At 56.6% G+C, this 25366-nt stretch overlaps 1 protein-coding gene across 1 annotated transcript in view; it reads right to left on the bottom strand.

Annotated features, from left to right (window-relative positions):
* Positions 1–7: 7 nt before the first annotated feature.
* The window catches only part of PTK7 (protein tyrosine kinase 7 (inactive)), a 45446-nt gene continuing 20087 nt past the window's right edge, over positions 8–25366 (bottom strand). The window contains exons 2-20 of the mRNA XM_014962516.1: positions 16227–16520; positions 15127–15229; positions 14462–14652; positions 12850–12997; positions 11706–11836; positions 11167–11433; positions 10802–10935; positions 10255–10390; positions 9991–10110; positions 9679–9828; positions 9291–9441; positions 8369–8496; positions 7302–7505; positions 2996–3151; positions 2599–2831; positions 1783–1863; positions 1551–1702; positions 1287–1465; positions 8–342 (exon numbers count right to left, since the gene is read on the bottom strand). Coding sequence (XP_014818002.1) covers positions 182–342; positions 1287–1465; positions 1551–1702; positions 1783–1863; positions 2599–2831; positions 2996–3151; positions 7302–7505; positions 8369–8496; positions 9291–9441; positions 9679–9828; positions 9991–10110; positions 10255–10390; positions 10802–10935; positions 11167–11433; positions 11706–11836; positions 12850–12997; positions 14462–14652; positions 15127–15229; positions 16227–16520 — 3119 coding nt within the window. The 3' untranslated portion in view covers positions 8–181. The remainder of the gene's footprint in view (positions 343–1286; positions 1466–1550; positions 1703–1782; positions 1864–2598; positions 2832–2995; positions 3152–7301; positions 7506–8368; positions 8497–9290; positions 9442–9678; positions 9829–9990; positions 10111–10254; positions 10391–10801; positions 10936–11166; positions 11434–11705; positions 11837–12849; positions 12998–14461; positions 14653–15126; positions 15230–16226; positions 16521–25366) is intronic.

The following is a 25366-nucleotide window of genomic DNA, read 5'->3' as shown; positions in this document are numbered from 1 at the left end:
GGTGGGGTACGCTGGCTTGTGCTTTGAGTCCAGCAGCTGCTGGTGCCGAGCTGCTCGCTGGCTGGCGCGGGGAGGTCGGGCTCGGCAAGGGGCCGCGGGGGTGCCGGGGGGGCTCCCCAGGCACCCACAGACCCCTGTCCACCCACCCTGCCGCGTCCTTCCCCAGCAAGGGCTGGGATGCTCAGGCTTTGCTGTCGGCCGGGCTGTCCCCGAGGGCGGTGGCGAGCTCGCTGAAGGAGGGTCGATCCTTAGGGCTGGGGGCCCAGCAGCGCTGCATCAGCTTGGCGAGGCGGGATGGACAGCCCTCGGGCTGAGGGAGCTTTGTCTTGCCTGACTGCAGACCTGGGGGGAAAGAAAGCAAAGCCCAAAGGGATGGTGAGAAGAGGCGTGATCCCCTCCGTGGGGCGCAAGGAGGGCAGCATCTCTCCACGTGAGCTGGAACAGCCTCCCCAAGCCAGAGCAGCAGAGTGTCAAGAGGAATCACGGAATTGTCTGAGTTGGAAGGGACCTTCTAGAGATCATCCAGTCCAACTCCCCTGCCGAAGCAGGGCTGCCCAGAGCACATCACTCAGGAGCATCCAGGTGGGGCTTGAAGATCTCCAGAGAAGGGGACTCCACACCCTCCCTGGGCAGCCTCTGCCAGGGCTCTGCCACCCTCACCCCAAACAAGTTCTTCCTCAGATTGGAGTGGAACTTCCCATGGTCCAGCTTGTGCCCGTTGCCCCTCGTCCTGTCACTGGGAACCACTGGAAAGAGTCCGGCTCCATCCTCCTTCAACCCACCCTTTAGATCCTTGTCAGCATGAATAAGGTCTCCCCTCAGCCTTCTCTTCTCCAGGCTCAAGAGCCCCAGCTCTCTCAGCCTTTCCTCATCAGGGAGATGCTCCAATCCCTCCAGCATCTTTGTTGCCCTACGCTGGACTCTCTCCAGTAGTTCCCTGTCTCTCTTGAACTGGGGAGCCCAGAACTGGATGCAGGATTCCAGTTGTGGCCTCCCCAGTGCAGAGCAGAGGGGGAGAATGACCTCCCTCCACCTCCTGGCCACACTCTTCCCTCTGCAGCCCAGGATCCCATTGGCCCTCTTGGCCACAAGGGCACATTGCTGGCTCATGGATAGTTTACTCTCCACCAGGACCCCCAGATCCTTCTCCTCAGAAGTGCTTTCCAGCAGGTCCATCCCTAACCTATACTGGTGTCTGGAACATCACACAGCCTAGCTGGCCCCCTCTACCACAAGAAAAGGAAACAGGCTACAACGCCAGGGACAGCACAAGGTACTCCACATACCTGCTAGGACCTCATCATCTGCCAGTGGAGTGTAGGGCATCTCCCCATGTGTGAAGACCTCCCACATGAGCACCCCAAAGGACCACACGTCTGACTTAGTGGAGAACTCGTCCTCCAGCACAGCTTCAGGTGGCATCCAGCGCAGCGGGATCCAGGCCTGGCGGAAGTGGTAGTACTCACTGCAGGCAAGACAGGAAGGCAATGAGACTGGTGCCATCCCCATCCCCATCCCCTCCCATTCCCCCTGCCAGGCTCCCAGTTGACCTGTTGTACACGTCCTTGCTGAGGCTCAGGGATGAGACCTTGACCTGCCGCTGGGCACTGACCAGGCAGTTCCTGGCTGCCAAGTCCCGGTGCACAAACCTGCCGTTGGAGAGATGCTCCATGCCCAGGGCCACCTGTGTGCAGAGAGACACCTGACCCCAGAGAGATGTCAGTACTGGCTGCCCTCCTCAGGGTCCCCAGCCCCACGGCACTTCCAAAGCTGCACTATCACCTTATGTTTGGTAGTGAGGGGCTGCGGCTTCAGAGACTCATCTTTGCTCTTGGAGATCCTCAGGAACTGCTTCAGGTCCCCCTGGGAGACAGACAGCAACTCAGAGGCAGCACCTCTCCACGCTGCCAGGCACTTCGGTCCCTGCAGTGCCTGGGGACCTGGGCAGGCTCACTGGGAGCCCCACGGATCCTTATCTCCTGGGACATAGTCCTTGCCCATCCTCCTGGTCCCTGCCCTGTAGGGCAAGCCAGTATCTCACTTCTGGGCCTCAACTGGCTAAGATCAGGGTGAGCAGGCCTGATGTTTCCAGGAGGTTTTTCATGCCCCAAATTGATTTCTCTCCCATGAACTCCAGACTCCCCATAGCAGCCCTTAGCATTGGCGGCCACTCCGCAGTATCGAGTCCCACAGTTTCACTTACTCAGCCGAGTCCTGGACATAAACCACTAATCAGGAGGATGTGGAAGACACCCAAGTCACCTCTAGGTCTTGTAGGAAACCCTCGATTCCCCTCCAGACTGCTCCGCATGTTAGGAACCAGGTAAGCTCAGCCTGGTGTCCCTATACCTCGCTTGCCCTGTGCTACCAGACTGGACCACAACACACTTGCAGGCCCCCTGCCCATTGTCCACCCCTCCTCCTCCTCCTCCTCCTCCTCCTCCTCCTCCTCCTCCTCCTCCTCCTCCTCCTCCTCCTCCTCCTCCTCCTCCTCCTCCTCCTCCTCCTCCTCCTCCTCCTCCTCCTCCTCCTCCTCCTCCTCCTCCTCCTCCTCCTCCTCCTCCTCCTCCTCCTCCTCACTGCTGGCAGGGCCCTTACCAAGTCCACATACTCCAGGACCATGTAGTGTGGCTCTGCCTCGCGGCACAGCCCCAGAAGCCGCACCACGTTGGAGTGGTTCAGCTTGCCAAACATCTCCGCCTCTCGACGGAAGTCCAGCTGCAGCTGCTCATCCCTCGTCTGCAGGCTCTTCACCAGGACCAGGGCTTCACCCTCACCATCCTCTGCGCCTTTGGCCTTGGCCAGGAACACTTCACCAAACTCCCCCCTGCCTGGAAACACGTGGGAAGAGAGGAAGCACACATTAGGACAGCACGTGGATTTGACAGCCCCGTGGCTGCAGGGCCCTCCCTACCCCAAGACATCCAGTTTTCCAGCCTAGGACGTGCTGGGTTTTCAGCCACAGGTTTCCTGCTGGAGTGGGGTCAGAGCGTACCCAGGGTCGTGATTGTCTGCAGGTTGGAACGTGGAAAGTGCATCTTGTCAGCAGCGCTGTGCCGCTTGCTGGCCCCAGAGCTGCTGCCCAGGTTGGTCAAGGCCACTTCTTCTTGGATCTCTGCCGTCATCTGCCCGTTCTGCAGCAAAGCACCACCTGCAAGGGAAGGACAAACGCCTTCAGCATCCTGTTGGGCTGCCTGGACAATGTCACGCTGGGGATCGGCCCCCTTCCGTGGCTGACACTCCAAGCACCCACAACTGGCTCCAAGAACCCCGGCTTGATGTCCAGCCGCAGGAAACACAGTGGCCTCTACGCAGTCGTTCCCTCTGGGCTCATGCCTGGCCTCATCTCTGCCAGCCCTGCAGCCACCCTTGAAATCAGATGCTGAGCCATGGCTTTGGTCCCAGAGCCAACCAGCCCCATCTGGCCTTGTCCATCCTATACCACTCAGACATCCCAAAGGGGTGGCTACACCCAAACTACCATTGACGGAACTCTGCAGGACAGCAGCGGGATGTGGGAGGCAGGGGCAGAGCAGAGAGGACCCCGCTTGCTATAACCAGAGTCTCTCGACGCCCAAGAGACTCTCAAGTCCATCCAGCACCACCTGGAAGCCTGACCCCGCTTCCCAGCCGGGCAGCAAGCAACGCTCATGCCCTTGGTAATCCTGAACCTGTCAGACCTGACCAGTTTCCTTTACTGCCTGGGTTACAGCAGTGCTGGGAAGCACCGTCCCCTGCAATCAACCCCAGCAAGCTTTCTGCTCAGGAACTCCACCAGAAATTTCTCCAGAAGCCAGCGAATAGGACAAAACATTACTGCCTTGAGAAAGCAGAGAACCCTGCATTTTACAGGCAGCCTGTGGGAGAAACGAGTGTATAGACAGCTGTATAGACAGCAAACCCTGATTTTAAACGCATTTACTGCTTGGATGAGACTTGGCAGCAGGAAGCAGTACTTTCCATAAGCTGAAGGCAGGAGTTGGAACGTATAGCGGGGCACAAGCACCGAGCTAACGTATGTGCAGCACCACCCGGCATTACTCCAGTCCAGCTAGTCTAGGAGCAAGCATTAAGGCAGCACCCCGCCACACAAAAGGACTTAATCACAAAATTAAGGCTTGACCCAACACGAGGTGACTCCACCAGGAATCCCACCGCCCAGAATTTCCGTCACGGGGTGGATTGTACAGCAGCATGTGTACGTGCACGCTTGCAACGCAGGATTACAAAGGAGGAACCAGCCCACCAGCCCATCCTGAGCAGGTCTGGCCACGGCGACAGGGACCGTGGCTTTGTAACAGGTAGGCTTGGAGCTGTGAAGTCTGAGATATTAAATCTTAAGACGACTTAAAAGCCACGGCTACTGACAGCTACCCTCTCTCACACGCTGGAGTAGCATCTGCAGAAGACCGTGGTGAATAAACACCGTCTACCCTTTAGATCAAAGCTCAGTAGTAGCTACTTACACTCTCCCTGGTTTTATGCTAATTATTAGCGAGACTGTTTGACCCTGTGCTGTCTGCACTCATGACTGATAGCTTCTCAAGACTACAAGCTTGAAGCCAAGGGGATGATACAAGACGACCGCTGCAACTGTGCCAAGAAAATACCGAAGGCTGCAGAGCGAGGACGCTGCCACTGAGAGACAGCACCAGCAGGCAGCCACGGCAGACACTTCTGAGAGCAGGCACTGCCACGTTTCACAGAGCTCTGAAGAGAGAGTCAAGAACCAAGAGAAGGCAAAAATGAAAAACTTGGTTTTGATTTACGTATCCAGCAGTCCAGAGGGGAACCAGGTGTAGAGGAGCTGCTTGCTCTGCCCACCTGCCTGCCAACACCTCAGCATCTCCTGGAGAAAAAGAGACATGGCCATGCTGCCCTGGAGAAATTAGCACACGCCCACACCGAAATGAAATGTTCCCCTCATTCCCCACGGCCATTAACCTCCTAAAATGTTTGTGTTCACCCAAACAAAGCAGCACGGTCAGACAGGAGGGACACTGAGAACAAGCACCCTTCTTACAGAGGATGTGGCACACCAAGGACGTGACCTTGGGAGGTGACTGGCTTGTTAGGAGTGCATTGATCCATAGGAAATCCATAGGAAGGATCCACTGCAAATCCACAGGAAGGTCAAATCTGCCTGGATCCTGAGGGCTGGTGGTCAGCCAGGGAGTACTTGTCATCAGGTAGGTGCTGAGATACTTCAGGTCACCCAGCTAAAGAGGGAGCCCATCAAAAGGAGGAAAAGAGCCAAATCTTTGAAGACCATGGTGAAGGAGGTCCAGGGGGACCACTGGAGCTGCCAGCAAACACAAACCACTTCTCCAGAGAGGCTATTGAAGTACCAAAAAGGAACGCAGGCATCTGGGCAGCTGGGTCTGCTTGCAGCAGTGAGGATGCATCTCTCTGACAGCTAAACTGGTTCCAAATGAAGGGGATAGGAAGAGGCAAACTCTGGCAGGATAAAAAGAAAAATATAGTAAAGATAGGCCAAAATAAAAATCTGAGACCACCTCAAAAGGAAAAATAAAATAAATCCTTTCCCAGGAAGAGGATGAGCCTGTTGGCACAAGTGAGCTGCCTCCAACTTGTCCACAGGGAAGAGCTCCCAGCGGTGACAGCAGCAGAGCACAAAGCTGCCGGGGGTCTCCTGCATCCCTGCTCCCAGCCAGACTTCTCTTCTGGCTCTGTTCAAAGTACCAACACAAGAGGAAACATGGGAGACAAACCGAGCAGTGATGTCTTGCAGCACCTCACAGCAACCCTGCCATGATCAGGACGTGGCTGCATGCTGGAGAGCCGAGAGGGAGAAGCACGACGTCTGCGTTTACAGTGGCGTGGGGAGACACACAGGGAATTATAAAGGCAGCAAACTCAACTGCATCCCGTCGCTTACAAGTCCTCACCGGTATCAGCGATGCAAGAACAACCACGACATTAGGAGAAAGAGCTGAAACAGCTTTTGGAAATGAAAACGATGCCCCAGAGGTGTCTTGGGTTCAGGAGGAGCTATATGAAGGAGTCATATAGCTCATGCACAATGGAGACCCAGTTTGCAGGGCTTCTCCAGGGTCTCACGGAAACAGCTGTTAAAAAGCAGTTCAGCTGCCACAGGACAGGATGGAACAGCCTCCAGTGGACACACAGAAGGTAGGAACTAGGGTAGTGCAACATGCTGCCCACATGGAAGGGGTGCTGCTGGCAACTGTTTGCCAAAGCCACCAATTTGGCTAGCAGCAAAGGTACAGGCCAGCTGTGGCCAGCTGCAGAGGGACACCGAGCACTGGGAGGTGCAGCCAGAGATACAACACGATGGCTGGGGAAAGTAACCCCGATGTCTGACCTACAGGGGTGGGCTCAGCCCTGAGCTGCCTGCTCCTTCTCCGGCTAGCAGCAAAGGTACAGGCCAGCTGTGGCCAGCTGCAGAGGGACACCGAGCACTGGGAGGTGCAGCCAGAGATACAACACGATGGCTGGGGAAAGTAACCCTGATGTCTGACCTACAGGGGTGGGCTCAGCCCTGAGCTGCCTGCTCCTTCTCCAGAGCTAGTTCTGTGGACAGGGGAGTGAATCCACTGGCACAGCTGGTAGCAGGACACAACACAGCTGTATCACCCCGCAAAGCTGGACACACCAAGTCCTGTCTGGGGCTCCTCGTTTCAGAAAGGTGATAGAGCAACCAGAAAAGGCACCTGCAGCAACAATCAGACATACAGAAGAGCTACGTGTTCCAGCGCAGAGCTGGTAGGTGACAAGCTTGAAAAGCAATGACAGAGTTTTCAGGCAACCTGTTATGCTCCAGAAATCCTTGTTGGAGAATACTGCAGATGCTCACATCTTAAATGGGTATCAGAGATAACAGGGTGAGCTCACAGCAGAGTTCAGGGCAGTTCAGTGAAAACTCTTCCCTCCGGCACCAGGAGCTGCTCAACTGTGATTTGAACAAGCCGGCAGAGTCCTACTATTTCATTACATGGCAATAGGGATATTCCCCTCCCCTTGGCAAAGGGTGTTATGTGATGCCACGTGCATGGCATCCCGCTGGAAAGCAGGAGTGATACACAGCTCAGCAGACAGAGGTGGCCACAACGTGGGGCTGGGATGGAGGTTTCACGCTAACTTGCCTATTTCTCACCTGGCAGCAGGTCTCTGCCACCAGCCACAGCCAAAACCAAGAGTAAGACACTCCAAGGGTAAGGCGTTCCCCGTTCCCTGGGAGCTCCCTGCCCTTCAGCCTCTCCAGCCCAGGGGTAAGGTGCTGGCAGTGAAGCCCCCACCCCCAGGGGTGCCAGCCTCACCATTCAGACACTCCATTTCAGGCTCCTCGCCCTCCGGGTGCTTCTTCAGCCTCTTGGCTTTTCTCCGCTTCTTACAGTAGAACATCAGACCCAGCACGATAATAATGTAGGCAACAGCTGCCCCCACGGAAAGCCCGATGGTCTGGATCATCTTGTAGGGTGTGTGGTTGCCAGGTCCCTCGTCCTCTTCTACTGCTGGCTTGTCTGTGGGGCAGAGAGCATCAAACTCATGAGGGGGCAGGAGGGATTTCATAGAATCATAGAATTGCCCAGGCTGGAAGGGACCTCCAAAGGTCATCTAGTCCGACCCCCCCGCAGTCAGCAGGGACACCCCCAACTAGACCAGGTTGCCCAGGGCCTCGTCGAGCCTCTCCTTGAATATCTCAACCACCTCCCTGGACAACCTGTTCCAGTGCTCCACCACCCTCACAGGGAAGAACTTTCTCCTAATCTCCAATCTAAATCTGTTCCCCTCCAGCTTGAAGCCATTGCCCCTCGTCCTGTCACTACAGGCCTTTGGAAACAGGCTCTCCCCAACCTTCCTGTAGGCTCGCTTCAGGTACTTGAAGGGCGCTATTAGGTCTTCCCGGAGCCTCCTCTTCTCCAGGCTGAACACCCCCAGCTCCCTCAGCCTGTCCTTGTAGCAGAGGGGCTCCATCCCCCTGATCATCCTCGTGGCCCTCCTCTGGACCCGCTCCATCAGGTCCATGTCCTTCTTATACTTAGGCCGCCAGACCTGCACACAATCCTCCAGGTGAGGTCTCACCAGAGCAGAGTAAAGTGGCAGAATCCCCTCTCTGGACCTCCTGGCAACACTTCTATTGATGCAGCCCAGGGTGTGCTCAGAAGCGTGCGGAAGGAATGAGAGAGAGAAGCACCCCCAGCCCCTGCTGGTGTGGCCACCTCCTCGTCCAGCCACAGAACGCTGGGCACAGCAGGGATGCGGCTGGAGTCCCTGGAAGGCACGACCTGAGACGCAGCACCCACTGGTGGGGCCAGAAGCAGGGAATTCTAGAGTTGCCAGGGATACCAGAAGGCCACGTCCCGATGCTGGGCACCTCCCTTACCTACGACGTATAGGAAGGCCTCGCGGTGCTTGATGTTGCAGCTGTTGCCGGCGATACAGGTGTATTTGCCAGAGTCCTCGGTGGTGACATCGTAAATCACCAGGGAGCCGTTGGGCATGATCTGAATCCTGAAACCACACACACAGAGCCCTTTGCAAGCATGGGAGGGCGGGGGCAGGCTTGGGGCACCTGCAGCCCCATCTCCCCAGGATGCCTCAGCCCCATGTCCCCAGCGCAGTCATCTTGAAATCTCAGGCTGTGCAATGCTCAAGAACATATGGTTGTGGCTCCACCGCAACTTGGTGGGCTTGGGTGGCAGAAAGGGTAACCCCGGGGCCAGGACAGTCTAGGTGCTGGGACACTGGACAACTGGCCACGGAGATGATCAGAGGGCTGGAGCACCTCTGCTGTGAAGACAGGCTGAGAGAGCTGGGGGTGTTCAGCCTGGAGAAGAGAAGGCTCCAGGGAGACCTTGGAGCAGCCTTCCAAGATCTGAAGGGAGCTCCAGGAGAGCTGGGGAGGGACTCTTTGTCAGGGAGTGCAGTGACAGGACAAGGGCGAACGGTTTGAAATTGGAAGAGGGGAGATTTAGATGAGATCCCAGAGAGAAATTCTTTGCTGTGAGGGGGGTGAGGCACTGGAAGAGGTTGCCCAGAGAAGCTGTGGCTGCCCCATCCCTGGAGGGGTTCAAGGCCAGGCTGGATGGGGCTTGGAGCAACCTGGGCTGGGGGGAGGGGTCCCTGCCCAGGGCAGGGCAGTTGGAGCTGGATGATCTTTAAGATCCCTTCCAACTCTGACCATTCTATGATTCTGCACCCACCAAACTGGGAACCCTAGACTGCACCACTGGCACCTGCACGCTGGGTAGGCATGGGGAGCACCACGCTGCACCACGTTTCAGTTTGGAACGGAGGCTGCGTACCTGGGCAGGAGCTTGCCGGGATCCAAAATCTTGTCCTTCCCTTTCCACTGGATGTGCGGCACGGGGTCCCCCTCTGCCTGGCACTGGAACATGGCCGTGTGCCCCTGGTACACCGTCGTGGGCTCTGGCTCTAGCTTGAAGGTGACGTAAACTGAAGGCAGAGAGGCCGACACGAAGGCTGTCAGCTCCTGGGAACCACGCTGAGCTCCCAACGGGGTCCCAGCACTGGCACAGCAGCACATGCCCTCTTGGGCTGTACCCAAAGCACTGACAAAGCAGACACTCAAGCACCACGGGGAAGAGCTCTGGGTCAGGCCAGACCTTGCTCTCTCTGCAGGGGCATGCCAGCTGGGACCCCACTGCAAGGCCAGCCCAGCAGGAGACCCACCTGCTACCACAAGCTGCACGGTGGCACGGATCTCGCCCTGCGGGGTGTTGGAGGCGATGCAGGTGTAGTTCCCCGAGTCGCTCCTGCTCACCTTGTGGAAGGACAAGATGCCGGCGTTGTGGCTGACGTGGGATGGCAGGCTGCTCCCGTCTGCGAGGGGGTGAGAAGAGGGATGCAGCGGTCATGCACGATGCACTTTGCCACCGTGGTACCTTCTGCTGCTTCCCCCATGTTGGAGGTGGGCCAACCCAAAGTTCATGGGTCCCCAAGGCCAGAAACAGACCTACAGCATCCAAGACCCCCCCCTTTTACCTGTTTTAGTCCACTGGATGGTGGGCTTTTCCCGGCCAGTGGCTGAGCAGGACACCGTAACCTCCTTATCAAACTCCATGCACTGCAGTGGCTGGGGCGGGGGGGTGAACTTCAGCTTCTCTGCAAGAGACAGATGTGCTGTTAGGGTCCCCCCCCTCTTCCCCGAGCCCGCTGGAGGCACTGGAGCTGGGGGTACCATGCCTGCACCCTGCCAGGGAAAAGAGATCCCCAGAAGGGGAGGGTGTGGGGTGCTTGTCAGCATACCTAGCACGTGCACCCGCGCGTATCCCTCGATGCTGCCCGCCGGCGTGCTGCTCACGCACTTGTACATGGTCCCATCATATACCTCCACGTTGTTGATGCGCAGTGTCCCATTCTCGGAGATCTCGAACCGCGAGTCCTGCCCAGAGGGAGGGAGGGAGGGAGGGGGACAGAAATAACACTGTCACCAGTGCCCTGGGCTCAGACCTCGTCTGTAGCACTCCTGACGCTCCAGGCGCCCACATCACGCCTCAGATAGACACAGCCCTGCTTGAGGACCCACAGGGAGGACTGAGACCAGCTGCAGTGACATCTCTCGGAGGGACACCTCTCTTGTCACTGCCCCCAAAAGCATAGGGCTGGCTGGCAGCCAGGTGGCTAGAGGCAGCCAGTCGCGCACCCGTACACCAGTAGGAACACGGCCTGAACTGGGGGGACAGGGCTGCTTGGCCTAAGTGCAAGGCAAGGAAGAGCAGCAGCAGAGCAAGGAGCTGAGCAGGTGGCCAGCAGAAGCGGCCATGAGGGGCAGGGGCTTGCCCCATTGCCTTACCTCAGAGATGGAGACGCCGTTGCGGTACCAGGTGACGGTGGGTTTCAGGGAGGCCTTGCTGAGGCAGTGCAGGTATCCTGGCTTGCTCTCCTCCAGCTGGCTGTCCTTGGGCATCTCCACCCACTTGGGTACCGCTGGGCACAGAGGCAAGGGGGTTACGGATGGTGGCTCACCCCTCCTCCGGCCACCACCAGTGCAGCCCAGCCAGGCAGTGGGCAGCCAGCCACGGGGCCCTGTAGCCCAACCATGAGAGATGTGCTTCTCTGTACCAGTCGAGGTGATGTTCCATCCCACCCCCACCTCACCCCAACCCCCTTATCCGGCCCCTTTCCTCTGCCCCCAGCCCTTCTTGGAAAGCTGCCTACTAGCCACAGTGATGCTCAGCTCCTGCTTCTTCTCTCCAGCCTTGTTGGCAGCGTGGCACGTGTAGGTCCCTGCATCCATCTCGGTTATACTGGTGAAAACGAGATGTTCTCCCTCTTGGTGCACCCGGCCAGCAGTGGGAACTCGTTCCTGGTTTCTCTCCCACCAGACCTGGGGCGTGGGGACACCTCGCGGGGCAGGGCAGGCCACACGGTGCCCCTGGTTCGCTGTCAACACCTTCGGGGAGAAGGGTGCCATTTCTTCGATCTCTGAGAGGAGCAATAGACAGCAGGGCTCAAACAAGGCAGGAGTGGTGTAAGTCAACCCACCAGCATCATCATCCCCACGGGAGGCATCAGTCAAGGGAGAGAGCACACAAGCTACGTGTGCTCCCCTCATCTAGGCAGCAAGGATGGACCATTCCACAGACAAACCAAGCAGTTCTCTGTCTACTGACCCATCACTATATTGTCACGTAGCTCCAGTGACACCACAACTCTGGAACCCACTGCCCACCCTGCCACCAGCCCCAGGACCTCACCTGCAAGCCGCAGAGTCGCCTTCAGGACAAGAGTTTTCCCCCTCTGCCCGTGTCCAACGCACTTATAGACACCGGTGCTGCGAGCTCTCACCTGGGTGATCAGCAGGGAGCCGTTGGCGAACACGGTGGTCCTGGGCACGTGGGGAGAGGCAAGGCTCAGTGACCATCTCTGCAGGACATGGAGACCAGAGCCACAGCCCCACGATGTCCTACACGAGCCCACGGAACCATAGAGGGAGGCTTTGTGTGGAGCCAAAGCTTCCCAGTGCAGGGGGAGCAGCACACACAAACAAGGACCATGGTGGGACATACGCTTCATGGAGGAAATGAGCTAATAGAAATCTCCTTCTTGGAGAAGAGCTAGTTGCCACCAAAAAGATGCATCACCAAACCGGGCCAGCTTCTGAAAGCTGGCACAGCCAGGAAAGGGGGTAGGTGGCACAAGGTGGCGCCCAGGAGCTGCCAGACCACTGGGCATCTGGCACCCAGACAGCACCGCCTGCCTTGCACAGGTTGGCATCCTGGGCTCCAGGATCACAATTCCATGGGCAGCCTGTGCTGGGAAGTGTCCCCAGCCCTGGAGATTGCCACATGCATAGGTGTCTGGGGCCCAGAAACATTCCTGGCTCTGGGGAACACCACGCACTGGCATCTGGAGGTGCCAGACAGCCACGTGATCGCATGCACAGTGATGGCTGTGCAGATGTTGGGGGCTGGGAGGTGTCCCCGAGTCTGGGGATCACCATCTGTGGGCACCTGGTACTGGGACGTGTCCCTGACTCTGGAAATCATCCTAAGTGGGTGTCTGGGGACACCATGAAATTGCCATACGCAGACATCTGGGGCTGGGAGATATCCCCAACTCTAAGGATCATCACACGTGGGTGTCTAGGACTGGCAGCCCCCCCCAGACTCATTCGAGGACAAACTGCTTCCTGCATCCTATGCAGATAAAGGCTGTGCAAAGTACCAACACCCTGCTAAACCCAAACCAGCCAAGCTGAGAAACTAATCCCAACGGCCAGCCTGATGTTTAGTGCTTGCCCTCAGGCACAGCCAGGGTTTGGCCTCCCTCTGTTGCTTCTGGTGCACGTGGTGCTCCCTCTCCGCCCAGCCCTGCCCATATCACTGGGGTCCCTATTACTTGGATCTGTTGGTGACGGGGCTGTCTTCAAATAGCCACTCCTGGGTGGGAGGGGGCACGGCTGCAAACTGGCAGTCAAACATGGCCTCTTCGTTCTTGGTCACGATGAGGTCCTGCGGGACGATCACCGCCTGAGGAAAGCTCTCGTCTGAAATGCCAGAGACCACAGGAGGGTAAGAAGAGCAGAGCGGCTTGTGTGGTGTCCAATTCACCAGTGCTCTGGGGGAAAACTCAAAAAAAGATCAAAAAAAGAGCCGGGCGCACGCTGCGAGCCCGAAGGAGGCAGACATGGCAGCACGGCTGGAGTTACGCAGCCAGAGGCCAGGACTCCTCTGAGGAAAGTCTATTCTGCTTCCAGCAAGTCCCCGAGCACCCTGGGCTCCTAGCAAACAGATCAAAACTATCACTGGACTGCAAACTCCCGTGTCCAGTTCCAAATACCTCTCTAAGGTCGACATCTCCTGCCTGCCCCGAGCCTTGTCTCCAAAGGCCAACAGGGCTTCTCACTCAGAATCACAGAATCTTCATGGCTGGAAGGGACCTTTGAGATCATCAAGTCCAACCCTACTCATGTGGCACTGTGGTGGCATTAGGAAAAGCTACAGCCTCCAGGGTCCCAACCTTGTTGAAGGAGGGAGGACCCTGGTGCTCCAGTACCAGAGACTACAGCCGTCCTGGTTTGGGGTAAACCAGACCTGCTCCAGAGAGATGCATGGGCAAATAAACACCTGCAGACAGGGTAGGGTTCAAACCCGGCCGGGTGTGTCAGGCCTGAGGCTTTGTGTGGCTGGAGGCTTCAGACAAAGAATGGGTGGAGAATGGCTGGTGAGCAGCCCTGAGAAGGACTTGGGAGTGCTCATGGGTGAGAAGCTCACCATGAGCCAGCAGTGCACGCTGGCAGCTCAGAAAGCCAACCCCATCCTGGGCTGCATCAAGAGAAGTCCCAAGAAGGGATTCTACCCCTCTGCTCTGCGCTTGTGAGACCCCACCTGGAGCTCTGTGTCCAGTTCTGGAGTCCTCAGCACAGGAAGGACATGGACCTGTTGGAATGAGTCCGGGAGAGGGCCACGAAGATGCTCAGAGGGCTGGAGCACCTCTGCTATGAAGACAGGCTGAGAGAGTTGGGGTTGTTCAGCCTGGAGAAGAGAAGGCTCCGGGGAGACCTTAGAGCAGCCTTCCAAGATCTGAAGGGAGCTCCAGGAGAGCTGGGGAGGGACTCTTTGTCAGGGAGTGCAGTGACAGGACAAGGGGGAACGGTTTGCAATGGGAAGAGGGGAGATTTAGATGAGATACCAGAGATAAATTCTTTGCTGTGAGGGTGGTGAGACACTGGAAGAGGTTGCCCAGAGAAGCTGTGGCTGCCCCATCCCTGGAGGGGTTCAAGGCCAGGCTGGATGGGGCTTGGAGCAAGCTGGTGTGGTGGGAGGTGTCCCTGCCCAGGGCAGGGGGGTTGGAGCTTGATGATCTTTGAGGTCCCTTCCAACTCTGACCGTTCTATGATTCCATGAAAGGAAGTCACACCAGCCTGACACTTCCCCTGCAGCGGGGAGGCTGTTAGCAGAGCAGTAAAACAGCCCAGTCCCCAGCCCCCAGCAACCGGGACCCAACTCACCGATGATGTTCAGCGTGAAGTTGTTCTGGCTGCAGACGAAGCCGACGGCGCTGCGCGCACAGCAGTAGTAGAGACCGTTGTCGTCAGGGCTGGCGCTCTGCAGGGTCAGCGTTCGCTCCTTGTTGCTGACGGAATAGGTGCTGCGGCTGTCGGGGAGGGGGGAACCATCCCGAAACCACTGCCACGTGGGGCTGCAAGACAAGAGCAGAGGGTGACCGGGCGCAGGACATGCGGCAGGGCTCCCCAGAGAGCACGTGTGTGTGGAGGAGACAGCCCAGAGATGGCCCCTTTTCCCTGGCTCTTCGTCCCCGCTGCTGGCCCCGACACAGACACGAAGCCATGAGACATGCAGCCGAGTGGACGGGACATGACTGGGAAGCGACGGAGAGTGACCGCAGCACAACCAAAAGCAGCTCAGCGACCGGACTGTGACAGCCCGTCCTTACTGTGCTCCTCGCTATGCGGCTCGGAGGAAGCCGTTTGCCTTCTCCCCCGGTGCTCGGCCACAGGCTCAATCCTGCCTTTTCGCCTTCCCTAGACTCTACTGAATCCTCGCAGGAGAGAGGAGAGAGAGAGACAGAGAGAGAGGGGAGGGGGACGAAGGTGCTGGGGAGGGGGAACGACCCCCCTTGGCAGGGTCCCACTCCTCGGGAGGCAACCCTTACCGGGGGTGGCCGTCGATGTGACACCGCAGCACCACTGTGGAGGAGGGCTGGATCTCAGCTACGCTGGCCGGCTGCTTCAGCACCACGCTGCCCGTCTCAATCCCTGCGGGGTCAAAGAAGATGATGATGAAGCCTCCCGGAGAAGAGGAGGCTCTGGGGAGACCTAATAGCAGCCTTCCAGTACCCAAAGGGGGCTACAGGAAGGCTGGGGAGAGCCTGTTTACAAAGGCCTGTAGCGATAGGACGAGGGGCAATGGCTTCAAGCTGGAGGGGAACAGATTTAGATTGGAGATTAGGAGAAAGTTCTTTACTATGAGGGTGGTGGAGCACTGGAACAGGTTGCCCAGGGAGGTGGTTGAGGCCCCATCCCTGGAGATATTCAAGGAGAGGCTCGACGAGGCCCTGGGCACCCTGGTCTAGTTGGGGGTGTCCCTGCTGACTGCGGGGAGGTCGGACTAGATGGCCTTTGGAGGTCCCTTCCAGCCTGGACAATTCTATGATTCTATGATTCTAAGATCAACACCAAACCCGAACCCACAAAGAGCCCAGGCGATTCTATGATTCTAAGATCAACACCAAACCCACAGAGAGCCCAGGCAGATGCTGACTCAGCAAGAACCAGAGCAAGCACCCAGGGCACGAGTGCCTTTAGAAACACGTAAGCCCTCAAGCCAGCAGGGAGTAAAGGGACACCCACCCTGCAAATGCCCCACTTTTGCCCTGGTGTATCTGTTCCCTGAGGGGTAAGAGGGGCTCTGAAAGGATGCGCAGTGCTCAGGACACACTCGGTGCGGTAATGTCCCCGTTTCATATATACAAACAGGGGAAGGCAGCAAGAGAAAGCATCTCTTGACAGCCTTGGGGGACATCAGAAGATACGAGTGGCCTAGAGGACACGAAGGACGTGGTAGCTGGAGAGGTAGCTTGCACGATTCGTGATGCCTCATCCCTGCCTGACCCCCCCAACCCCAACACGCATGAGCAGGCAGCCTGGCCAAGCTGTTTCCAGTCTCAGGTCCCCGTCCCCCCCCCCAAAAGTGTGCTTCATCCTCTCCGAGGTGGGCAGCACCAGTGCCTGGCTGCCCTCGCCCCACACTCACACTTGATATTGAAAGAAGCATTGGCCGTGCGGGCCTCTTCCCCAGTCACCACGTTCCTGGCCACGCACTGGAAGCCCCCGGCATCCCGGTGCCGGTCGACGGCGGCGAACTGGAGGTTGCTGCCTTCCTTGAAGCGCTGCTCCGTCTCCTGGACGGGGAGCCCGTTCTGCAGCCACTCGAACTCCACGTCCGCCGGCTCCTGCACCTCGCAGCGGAGGATGGCGCCGCGGCCGTGCAGGGCATCCTGGGAGTACGGCTCCTTGGTGAAGTGGATCATGGCCTGAGCCCCCACAGCTGCAGAGACAGAAAAAAAAGGGGGGGGAGGGGCACGTTTTAGAGCACGGGATGGGGAGAAGGGAATAAGCAAGCACGCAGTGTTCTCAAGGTGTCTCCAGACAGCTGCGAAATCGCCACGTTCAGCACTGGTGAGGCCCCACCTCGACTACTGTGTCCAGTTTTGGGCTCCCTACCATAAAAAAGACATCGAGGTGCTGGAGCGGGTCCAGAGAAGAGCAATAAAGATGGTGAGGGGTCTGGAGAGTAAGTCTTATGAGGAGAGGCTGAGGGAGCTGGGGTTATTCAGCCTGGAGAAGAGGAGGCTGAGGGGAGACCTTATTGCTCTCTTCAACTCCCTGAAAGGAGGGTGTAGAGAGGTGGGGGTCGGTCTCTTCTCCCAAGTCACAGGCGACAGGACGAGAGGAAACAGCCTCAAGTTACGCCAGGGGAGGTTCAGGCTGGATATTAGGAAAAAGTTTTTCACCGAAAGGGTTCTCAGCCATTGGAATGGGCTGCCCAGGGAGGTGGTTGAGGCACCATCCCTGGAGGTGTTCAAAAGACGGGTTGATGTAGTGCTGGGAGGTATGGTTTAGTGATGGTGTTGCTTTTTGTTTGTTGTGTGGGTGTCTATTTTTGTCAAAGTTAGGTTGACGGTTGGACAAGACGATCTTTAAGGTCCCTTCCAACCTAGAAGATTCTGTGATTCTGTGAAAAATACCCCAAGGCGCATCTGCCAAAAAATGATGCCTGATGGTGGAATTTAGGCAGATATGTGTGCTCAGATTCCAGCACAGCCGCTTTGAGGCTGTCTCTCCAGCAATCGCTGCAACAGGACTGCCCGAGGTTGCCACAAGCCACCTGCCCCTGGGGCCAAGGGCATCAGGAGGGAGGCTCTGGTGACCCCATTGCCAGGTGCCACACTTCTAACCCAAACAGAGAGGTATCTCGGGAAGACAGCCACCAACACACTGGAGAGCAAACAGCTTCACGGGCAGTTCAGATGTTTCTTTGGGCTCCCCTTGTGCTGTTGGGTGTTTTTTTGAGGATGTGTCCTAAGTCCTAGCCACTCACCAAGATTGCCCCAGAAACAGCCCTAGGCTCTTTCTAGGCTTTCCTCAAAGCTTCTCCCCTTGGGACCATGTCTCAAGTCTCACCTCCACATCCTTAGAAATTACCAGAAAAAAAAAAATCCAGCCTGGAACAAGGCTTGCCCATGAGAATAAACACAGCAGCTGCTGGGGCACAGCACGAGAGGATGTAGCAGTGACACCCCAACCTTGTGCTGGGGACTCATCCCCCTTGCAAGTAGAAGCAGATTTCTAGGCTTTCCTCAAAGCTTCTCCCCTTCTCCCATGTCTCAAGTCTCACCTCCACATCCTTAGAAATTACCAGAAAAAAAAAAATCCAGACTGGAACAAGGCTTGCCCATGAGAATAAACACAGCAGCTGCTGGGGCACAGCACGAGAGGATGTAGCAATGACACCCCAACCTTGTGCTGGGGACTCATCCCCCTTGCAAGTAGAAGCAGAAACAAGAATCACGGAATCACGGAATTGTCGGAGTTGGAAGGGACCTTCTAGAGATCCTCCAGTCCAACTCCCCTGCCAAAGCAGGGCTGCCCAGAGCACATCACTCAGGAGCATCCAGGTGGGGCTTGAAGATCTCCAGAGAAGGGGACTCCACACCCTCCCTGGGCAGCCTCTGCCAGGGCTCTGCCACCCTCACCCCAAACAAGTTCTTCCTCAGATTGGAGTGGAACTTCCCATGGTCCAGCTTGTGCCCGTTGCCCCTCGTCCTGTCACTGGGAACCCCTGAAAAGAGTCCAGCTCCATCCTCCTTCAACCCACCCTTTAGATCCTTGGAAGCATGAATAAGGTCTCCCCTCAGCCTTCTCTTCTCCAGGCTGAAGAGCCCCAGCTCTCTCAGCCTTTCCTCATCAGGGAGATGCAATAAGGGAGATGCAAGAAATTGCAATGGTTGACCCCAGGGTCTGACAGCAGCTGCGGGGTGGCTCCGGAGGGCTGGAAGCATCTCTCTGCAGTGGTGGAAAAGCCCAAGAATCCTCCTCCACGCACTAACCCCCACCCGAGAGAGCTCAGGGTTCCAGGGACCGAGCAGCCAGCTCTTCCCTAGGCATTCCTAGCCTGCTGTGGCTGCCGGGGGGGGACCCCGCCAGCATATTCCTAAATCCGGCGGCCGCCTGGCCGCAGCCAGCCCTGCAGGCGCTCTGCTCCGGTTACCAGCTGGCCGCAGAAAGGAGAGCAGACAAAGGGCAATTCAGCACACGCCGTTTGCTTGTTGGACTCTGTTCCCAGCATCGTGCTCGGCGGGGAAAGAGGCCAAGCCAGGCAGATTTCAAGCATCTCGAGATGCAACCTCTCCCGAAGGCCAAGCAGAAAGCGGTCAAAGGGGGTGCGTTCCCACCCACTGCAAGGAAAAAAGTTTGGTGAAGTGGTTGGCTGGACGCGTTACACGAACAGGATCCAAGCCCAGCTGAAAGGCAGCTCCTCTTTGGAGGCTCAGCTACATCCTCCTGAGTGGCGTTTGTAGAAAAGCCTGGTAAGAGGGACACGAGTTGACAGGACGTCTCAGTCACCCAGAGCTAAGGGTAAGAGATCCTATTCTGAAGGGGGTGTTTTGAAGGCACCTCGGGCTGTGTCTGCTAACTCTCCTGTCCCCACAGTCCAGGCAGAGAGAGCAACAAATTGTGAAAACCATTGTGAAACCTCCCATTGTGAAAACCACAGAAGCCTCTTCCCTCAAAGACACAGGGGCAGAGAAGAGAGTCGTCCAGAGCCCAGAGGTCCTTCCTGCTGGCAACCTTTGCAAGGTGGGACTGTGGGTTCAATTCTTATTTTCAGTCACCCCAAAGAAGCCATTGGGAAAGGGGCAGCAAGGAATTGGGGTTTCATGGGAACAGCAGTGCACAACAACATACCACAGGGTCTAGGACGTGGACCTCGCTGCAGTTTGACTTTCTACCTTCAGCACTCAATTGTGACATGGCCCTTGGTGTGCAGACAACATCCCCAGGGGACTGTCCTCAGCCAGATTAAGTCCCACAGCCCCTGGGTGGACATTGTTTGTCAGCTTGCACTCACAGCCTGTAAGGCCACCAGAAGTAGCCACAGACTGAGCCCTGTGGCCTGAATGACAGAGCTGGAGATGGTGTCCAAAGTCCTATCTCCTGGGTCTTGCACTGAGCTAAGCCCCACCAGCATGCTGTGCTCCAAGGGTCAGCGTGTCTACTGAAGTTTCCATCATCAGCTACTATGCACCTTCCCAAAAGGTAGGAGGTATCCATTAGTCTGTGACAGTTGTCTCAAGAAAACCACAAGATGAACACATGCCCCAGGGCGACACAATGTGTTCTCCCAGCGTTCACACATCTAGCTCCCTGCCCATCAGGTCTGTCTCACCAAGAGCATTCAGCACGGCAATGACCACCCAACCCCACACAAAAACAGCTACGCACTCCATAGCACAACAGCTCCAGAGTTATCAGGAGCTGAGCTCATGCCAAAACAGACTGCTGGGAGAGCCAGACAGGAGCAAAGGGGGAGAGGACAGTCAAATCCACTCAGGTTTGAACCTACAGGAGCTGGGTCTGTCCTTTTCCCCAGACAGGTGTCAGGGCAGCAAGGCACATGTCCATCAAACCATACCTGTATGGTACAAAGCATGTGCAAGGTGGCAGCGTGCACCAGAAGAGCTCATGAGGGAGCTGGATCAGTTCTCCTCTTGGCGTCTTAGCATCCCAAAACTTTTCAGAGTCTACTACTAGTCATGTTAGTACTGGAGTGAATGATGAGGCACCTCTCTCCGAAGGTGTAGGATATTAAGACATGGACAGTGGGATAGAGTGTACCCTCAGCAAGTTAGCCAATGACACCAAGCTCTGAGCTGGTGGCTTGGTCACCTCGTCAACACGCTGGAGGGAAGGGATGCCATCCAGAGGGACCTGGACAGGCTGAAGGAGTGGGCTCGTGCAAATCGCATGAAGTTCAACCAGGCCAAGTGCAAGGTCCTGCACCTGGGATGTGGCAATCCCAGGCACAAATACAGGCTGGGTTAGAGAATGGCTGGAGAGCAGCCCTGAGGAGAAGGACTTGGGAGTGATTGTGGATGAGAAGCTCAACATGAGCCAGCAGTGCACACTGGCAGCCCATAAAGCCAACCCCATCCTGGGCTGCATCAAGAGAAGTGTGGCCAGCAGGGCCAGGGAGGGGATTCTACCCCTCTGCTCTGCGCTCCTGAGACCCCACCTGGAGCTCTGTGTCCAGCTCTGGAGTTCTCAGCACAGGAAGGACATGGACCTGTTGGAACAGGTCCCGCAGAGGGCCACGAAGATGATCAGAGGGATGGAGCACGTCTGCTATGAAGACAGGCTGAGAGAGCTGGGGTTGTTCAGGCTGGAGAAGAGAAGGCTCCAGGGAGACCTTAGAGCAGCCTTCCAAGATCTGAAGGGAGCTCCAGGAGAGCTGGGGAGGGACTCTTTGTCAGGGAGTGCAGTGACAGGACAAGGAGTAACGGTTTGAAATTGGAAGAGGGGAGATTTAGATTAGATATTAGAAAGAAATTCTTTGCTGTGAGGGTGGTGAGGCACTGGAAGAGGTTGCCCAGAGAAGCTGTGGCTGCCCCATCCCTGGAGGGGTTCAAGGCCAGGCTGGATGGGGCTTGGAGCAACCTGGTCTGATCACATGCATCCTACTCCCTCAGGATCCCCCATGACCAGGCAGGAGGACACTGCTCTGTGAACAGGGGACATGATATAGCCTTGGCAGAAGCTCCCCGTGGGAAGCAGGGATTTTACCAGGTGTCAGGAAACACTGGGATCCAGCTCCCCAGGGCAGCAGGAGAAACTATTTATGTCCTTATCTTCCCTCCCAGGGAAATGGACACAACCCGTTCAGCTCAAGCGATATCCCTGTGATTAATGTCTCATGAGCTCAAGCGCCAAAGCAAACTGGGATAATGTGTGTTAAAATGCAGTAAGAGCCAAAAACTTGTGTTTTGCGTTTGACAACAGCACCCAAGGTGCCACAGATGGACTCATCACACAGATGAGAGAGCTCTTGCCAGCACCTGGTGGGGAGTAAAGGTGACGACCCTTGCTCAGTCTGGCGGGACACCTCCACGACAGCACGGGTCTGCCAGGGGTTTGTGAGCTCAATCTGGGCTAGCGAGAGCCACCCCAAGAAATAGCCAGCAACACCACGTTTGTTGGAACGTCAGCCCAAGGATGCCCAAGCACAGGTCTCCCCTATGATTGTGAAGACACAGCTGGGCCAGCCACAGCCCCGCAAAGCCAGCGCCAAGCAGCGATCCCAAATGTGTGCGCTGGCAAACACCCCACCCCTCTCTGCATATGTATGTGACACAAGCCACCCCTGGCTGGGAGAAAAAGAAACCCTCTCACCACATGTTTTTGGCCTAAAAACCATTTCAACTGCGGCTCCGGAAAGCTTTTCAGGAAAAGCTTCAGCCGGATGAGATCAACATATTTGAAATGCAGCACACTTGAAAACACCCAAGTGGAGTTTTACCCAAAGGATATTTAATTGAAACGGACAACCCTCCCGTTGAGGCAATAGATGGAAGGTTAAATGAGTTGCGTAGGGAAGTCGCGCTGGTACCTACAGGTCCCCAGGGTCTCGTTGCCACACGCCACAGAGCAAATCATCTGCAGGGAGGGGACAGGCACCAGCAGCACGCACGAGGATGGAGAGAAGAGGAGGCTCAGATCACACCCTGGCTCTGAGACTGTACTTACAGCAAAGATCTGAAGGCAGGAACACAGCATCGTTCATGCTCTTGAGCAGAGTATCCTCCTGCTCAAAACTTACTTCATTTATTTAAGGAGGCAAACAGCAGCTTCCCAGGAAAAAACATCCACACGAACACCTGCATCGCCAGCTTGAATTTCTACCAGGTGTATCTCAATTCACTTTTTGGGACTTCGGGCTGCATTCAGCTGCTGCAGCCTCCTCCAAAAGCCACAGAGGGCTGAGAACGTGCAGAGCATTTCAGGCTGGCAAATAAAACCAGCAAAGCTGCAGCCGGGACAGACTTTGCGAGTAACCCCGGGGCAGTTAAGTCACTGCTGCCCAAAGCTCTGCAAGGGCCAGTTTGCAACGCTATGAGCTTGCCAAGGGAATTAAGGGCTCTCCACACCTCCGACCAACAAAGGAGACCCAGCCCCATGGTAGCCAACCCCCTTGAGTGCTGCCCCAGCATTACTGCAGCGATTTGGCAGCGCAGCCTGGGAATGGCTTTGGTTTGAGGTCCTTCTCCAGAGCTAGAAGAGAGAGACACATCGGTGTGGCTTGTTTTCATCAGCCAGAGCTATAAGAAAACGCATCCAAAGAGTAATAAGAACCCGAGGGAGCCACAGCCGAGCTGGGGGCTAGCACTGGGGAATTGGGGCTGAAGTTTTGGGGGGATCCCACATCTCTCTTCCCACCTGGGCAGCGCTGGGTTTGGTACATCCTGGGCACAGAGATGTTGTAGGGCTCCTGGGAAAGGAGGTGGCAGCCAAACTGCCCAGTCCATGTGTCTCAGTGCTCACCTCTGGGGCTGGACACTGTCCTCCCACGCCGTGCCGTGGAGATAGCCAGGCAACGAACCTCATGGACCTCATGGGGTGCTGGGCTTTTGTAATCATGGAGACACAGCCAGAAAACGAGTGGCGTGGCAGGACTCACTCCTGGGGGGATCAGCCATCTTTAATCAGCTGTATTTAGGACTGCAGCTCCTCCTTCAGGCTGCAAGGGCATGGGGCAGCATTACAAGCCGGTCCCCCAAAACACAAGCCAGGTTTTCTCCATCCATCACTAAGGCTCCGGTGCCAGTCCCACAGAGCGCTCGCCAGGGGGGACACTTCAGTAGCCCAACCCCATCTCTGGGTGCCACAGAGCAACTGTGCAAGCTGGGGAGACCAGGCAGCACATCTCCTGCCCTGCCCGACAGGCCAAGTTGCCCACATCTTGAAGCAATCCAAAAATCATTGTCTCCTCGCCTAACGACATCGCTGGGGAATGCGGCCTCAACCACAAAGCCTTCAGCTGCTGCGCGGCCCCTCACCCCTGCTGTCTCCGCAGCCATTTCGTTCACCTACAAGCCACGCTGGGGAAGCGACAGGCAAGTTGGCTGGTGGCAGCGTGTGCCACAGCACGGCAGCCCCTCGCCTGCCCGGGCACTGGGCAGTTGTGGAGGAAAGGAAGGTGGCACAGATCTCAGCAGGCGATGGTTAGCCTCGGCAGACATCCCCAGCCCCATGGGAGATCCATTTTCTCCTCAACCCTGAGCTGTCCACCCCCAGGCATGCCCAGTGCCCAGCTCCTGGGTACCTCCTCACCGAGCCCAAAGAGCTCCAGACAGAGGACTGAAAGGCAAAAGGAAAGGATCCATTTCACTTTGTACCCAAGAGAGCCTAGGTTAGCAACCTCTTGAGACACCACAGCTGTTGTGAGGATATGAGTAACCCCAGAGCTGTTTGCAACCAAACAAGGAATTAGAAGCATGGGAACGGGATTTGGGAGAGGGCTTTGTGCAAGTTTAAGGTTTCCTGGTTTGGAAAGCAAGGGCAGCACTGTGGGGCTTCTGTGGCTTGTAGCCCAGCCCCACTTTCCAGCCAGGCCAAAGGAGCGTTGTTCTGCAGACTTGCTTCCACCCAAACTGCAGCTTTCCTCCCCCAAGGTGAACCATCCTCTTCTTCCCTGCCAGCAGAAGGCTTCAGAACTGCCCCAGCTGTGGAGGGGGACAGCTGGCTTACAGGAAACAAATAACGCTTTTGGAGAAGTTGTAGATGCCCCATCCCTGGAGGGGTTCAAGGCCAGGCTGGATGGGGCTTTGAGTAGCCTGGTCTAGTGGGACGTGTCCCTGCCCAGGGCAGGGGGGTTGGAACTCGATGATCTTTGAGGTCCCTTTTAAACTAAACCATTCTATGATTCTGTGAAAACAAAGCCCACGGGTACCAGGGTGCAACAGAAGGAGCTAGCTGCAAAAACTGGCAGAGCCAACTCCCCCCGAGGAGATCTTCTGGCAGAGGACACAGCTGGCCAACATCTGTTCTGGCTTCTCAAAGCAGAGGGGACCTCAAATGGTCCCCAGCTCCACTGTGGAGCCAGCGCTCCCTGGGGATGCACAACTAGCTTGCAGGTCTCAGCCCTGAGGTGGGAGCTGGATGTATTTACACCACCAGTTTAGTGTCTAACTAGGCAAAGAGCTGGGCAACACACTCCTGAACGTTTGTCCCTTCTCTGTTTTCCTTAATGGTCACCAAAGTTCTGAGGAAGGCACTGCTGAAGCACACAGGCAGGGAGCCTGCTCCCTGGCTCCCCAAACCCACAGGGACCTTTGCAACACACCAAGAGGCAAGGAGGACAGCAGCCCACCCCAGGAAGGTCCTGGGTACCTTGCAGCAACCACCCAGAGATGCCCTAGCCCCCTCCTCTACCTCCCAACTAACTTGAGGTAGGCAGCAGGAGTAGCCCAAGTCCATTGCCACCCTGCAGCCCTTCAGCCTCAGATTGAATCATACAATCATAGAATCATTTAGGTTGGAAGGGACCTTCAAGATCATCTAGTCCAACCATCAACCCAACTCTGATTAAAAAAAACCAAAACATCGCTAAACCGTGTCCCCCAGCACCATGTCAACCCGTCTTTTGAACACCTCCAGGGATGGTGCCTCAAACACTTTCCTGGGCAGCCCATTGAGAACTTGGCTTGAGAACCATTTCAGTGGAAAATTTTTTCCTAATATCCAATCTGAACCTCCCCTGGGGCAACTTGAGGCCATTTCCTCTTGTCCCATCACCTGTGACTTGGGAGAAGAGACCGCCCCCCCCTGGCTACACCC

This window comes from Calidris pugnax, unplaced genomic scaffold (genome assembly GCF_001431845.1).
Source record: "Calidris pugnax isolate Ruff unplaced genomic scaffold, ASM143184v1 scaffold147, whole genome shotgun sequence".
Classification (NCBI taxonomy): domain Eukaryota; kingdom Metazoa; phylum Chordata; class Aves; order Charadriiformes; family Scolopacidae; genus Calidris; species Calidris pugnax.
The sequence above is the reverse complement of the archived record's forward strand: the minus strand, read 5'-3'. Positions and strand labels throughout refer to the sequence as shown.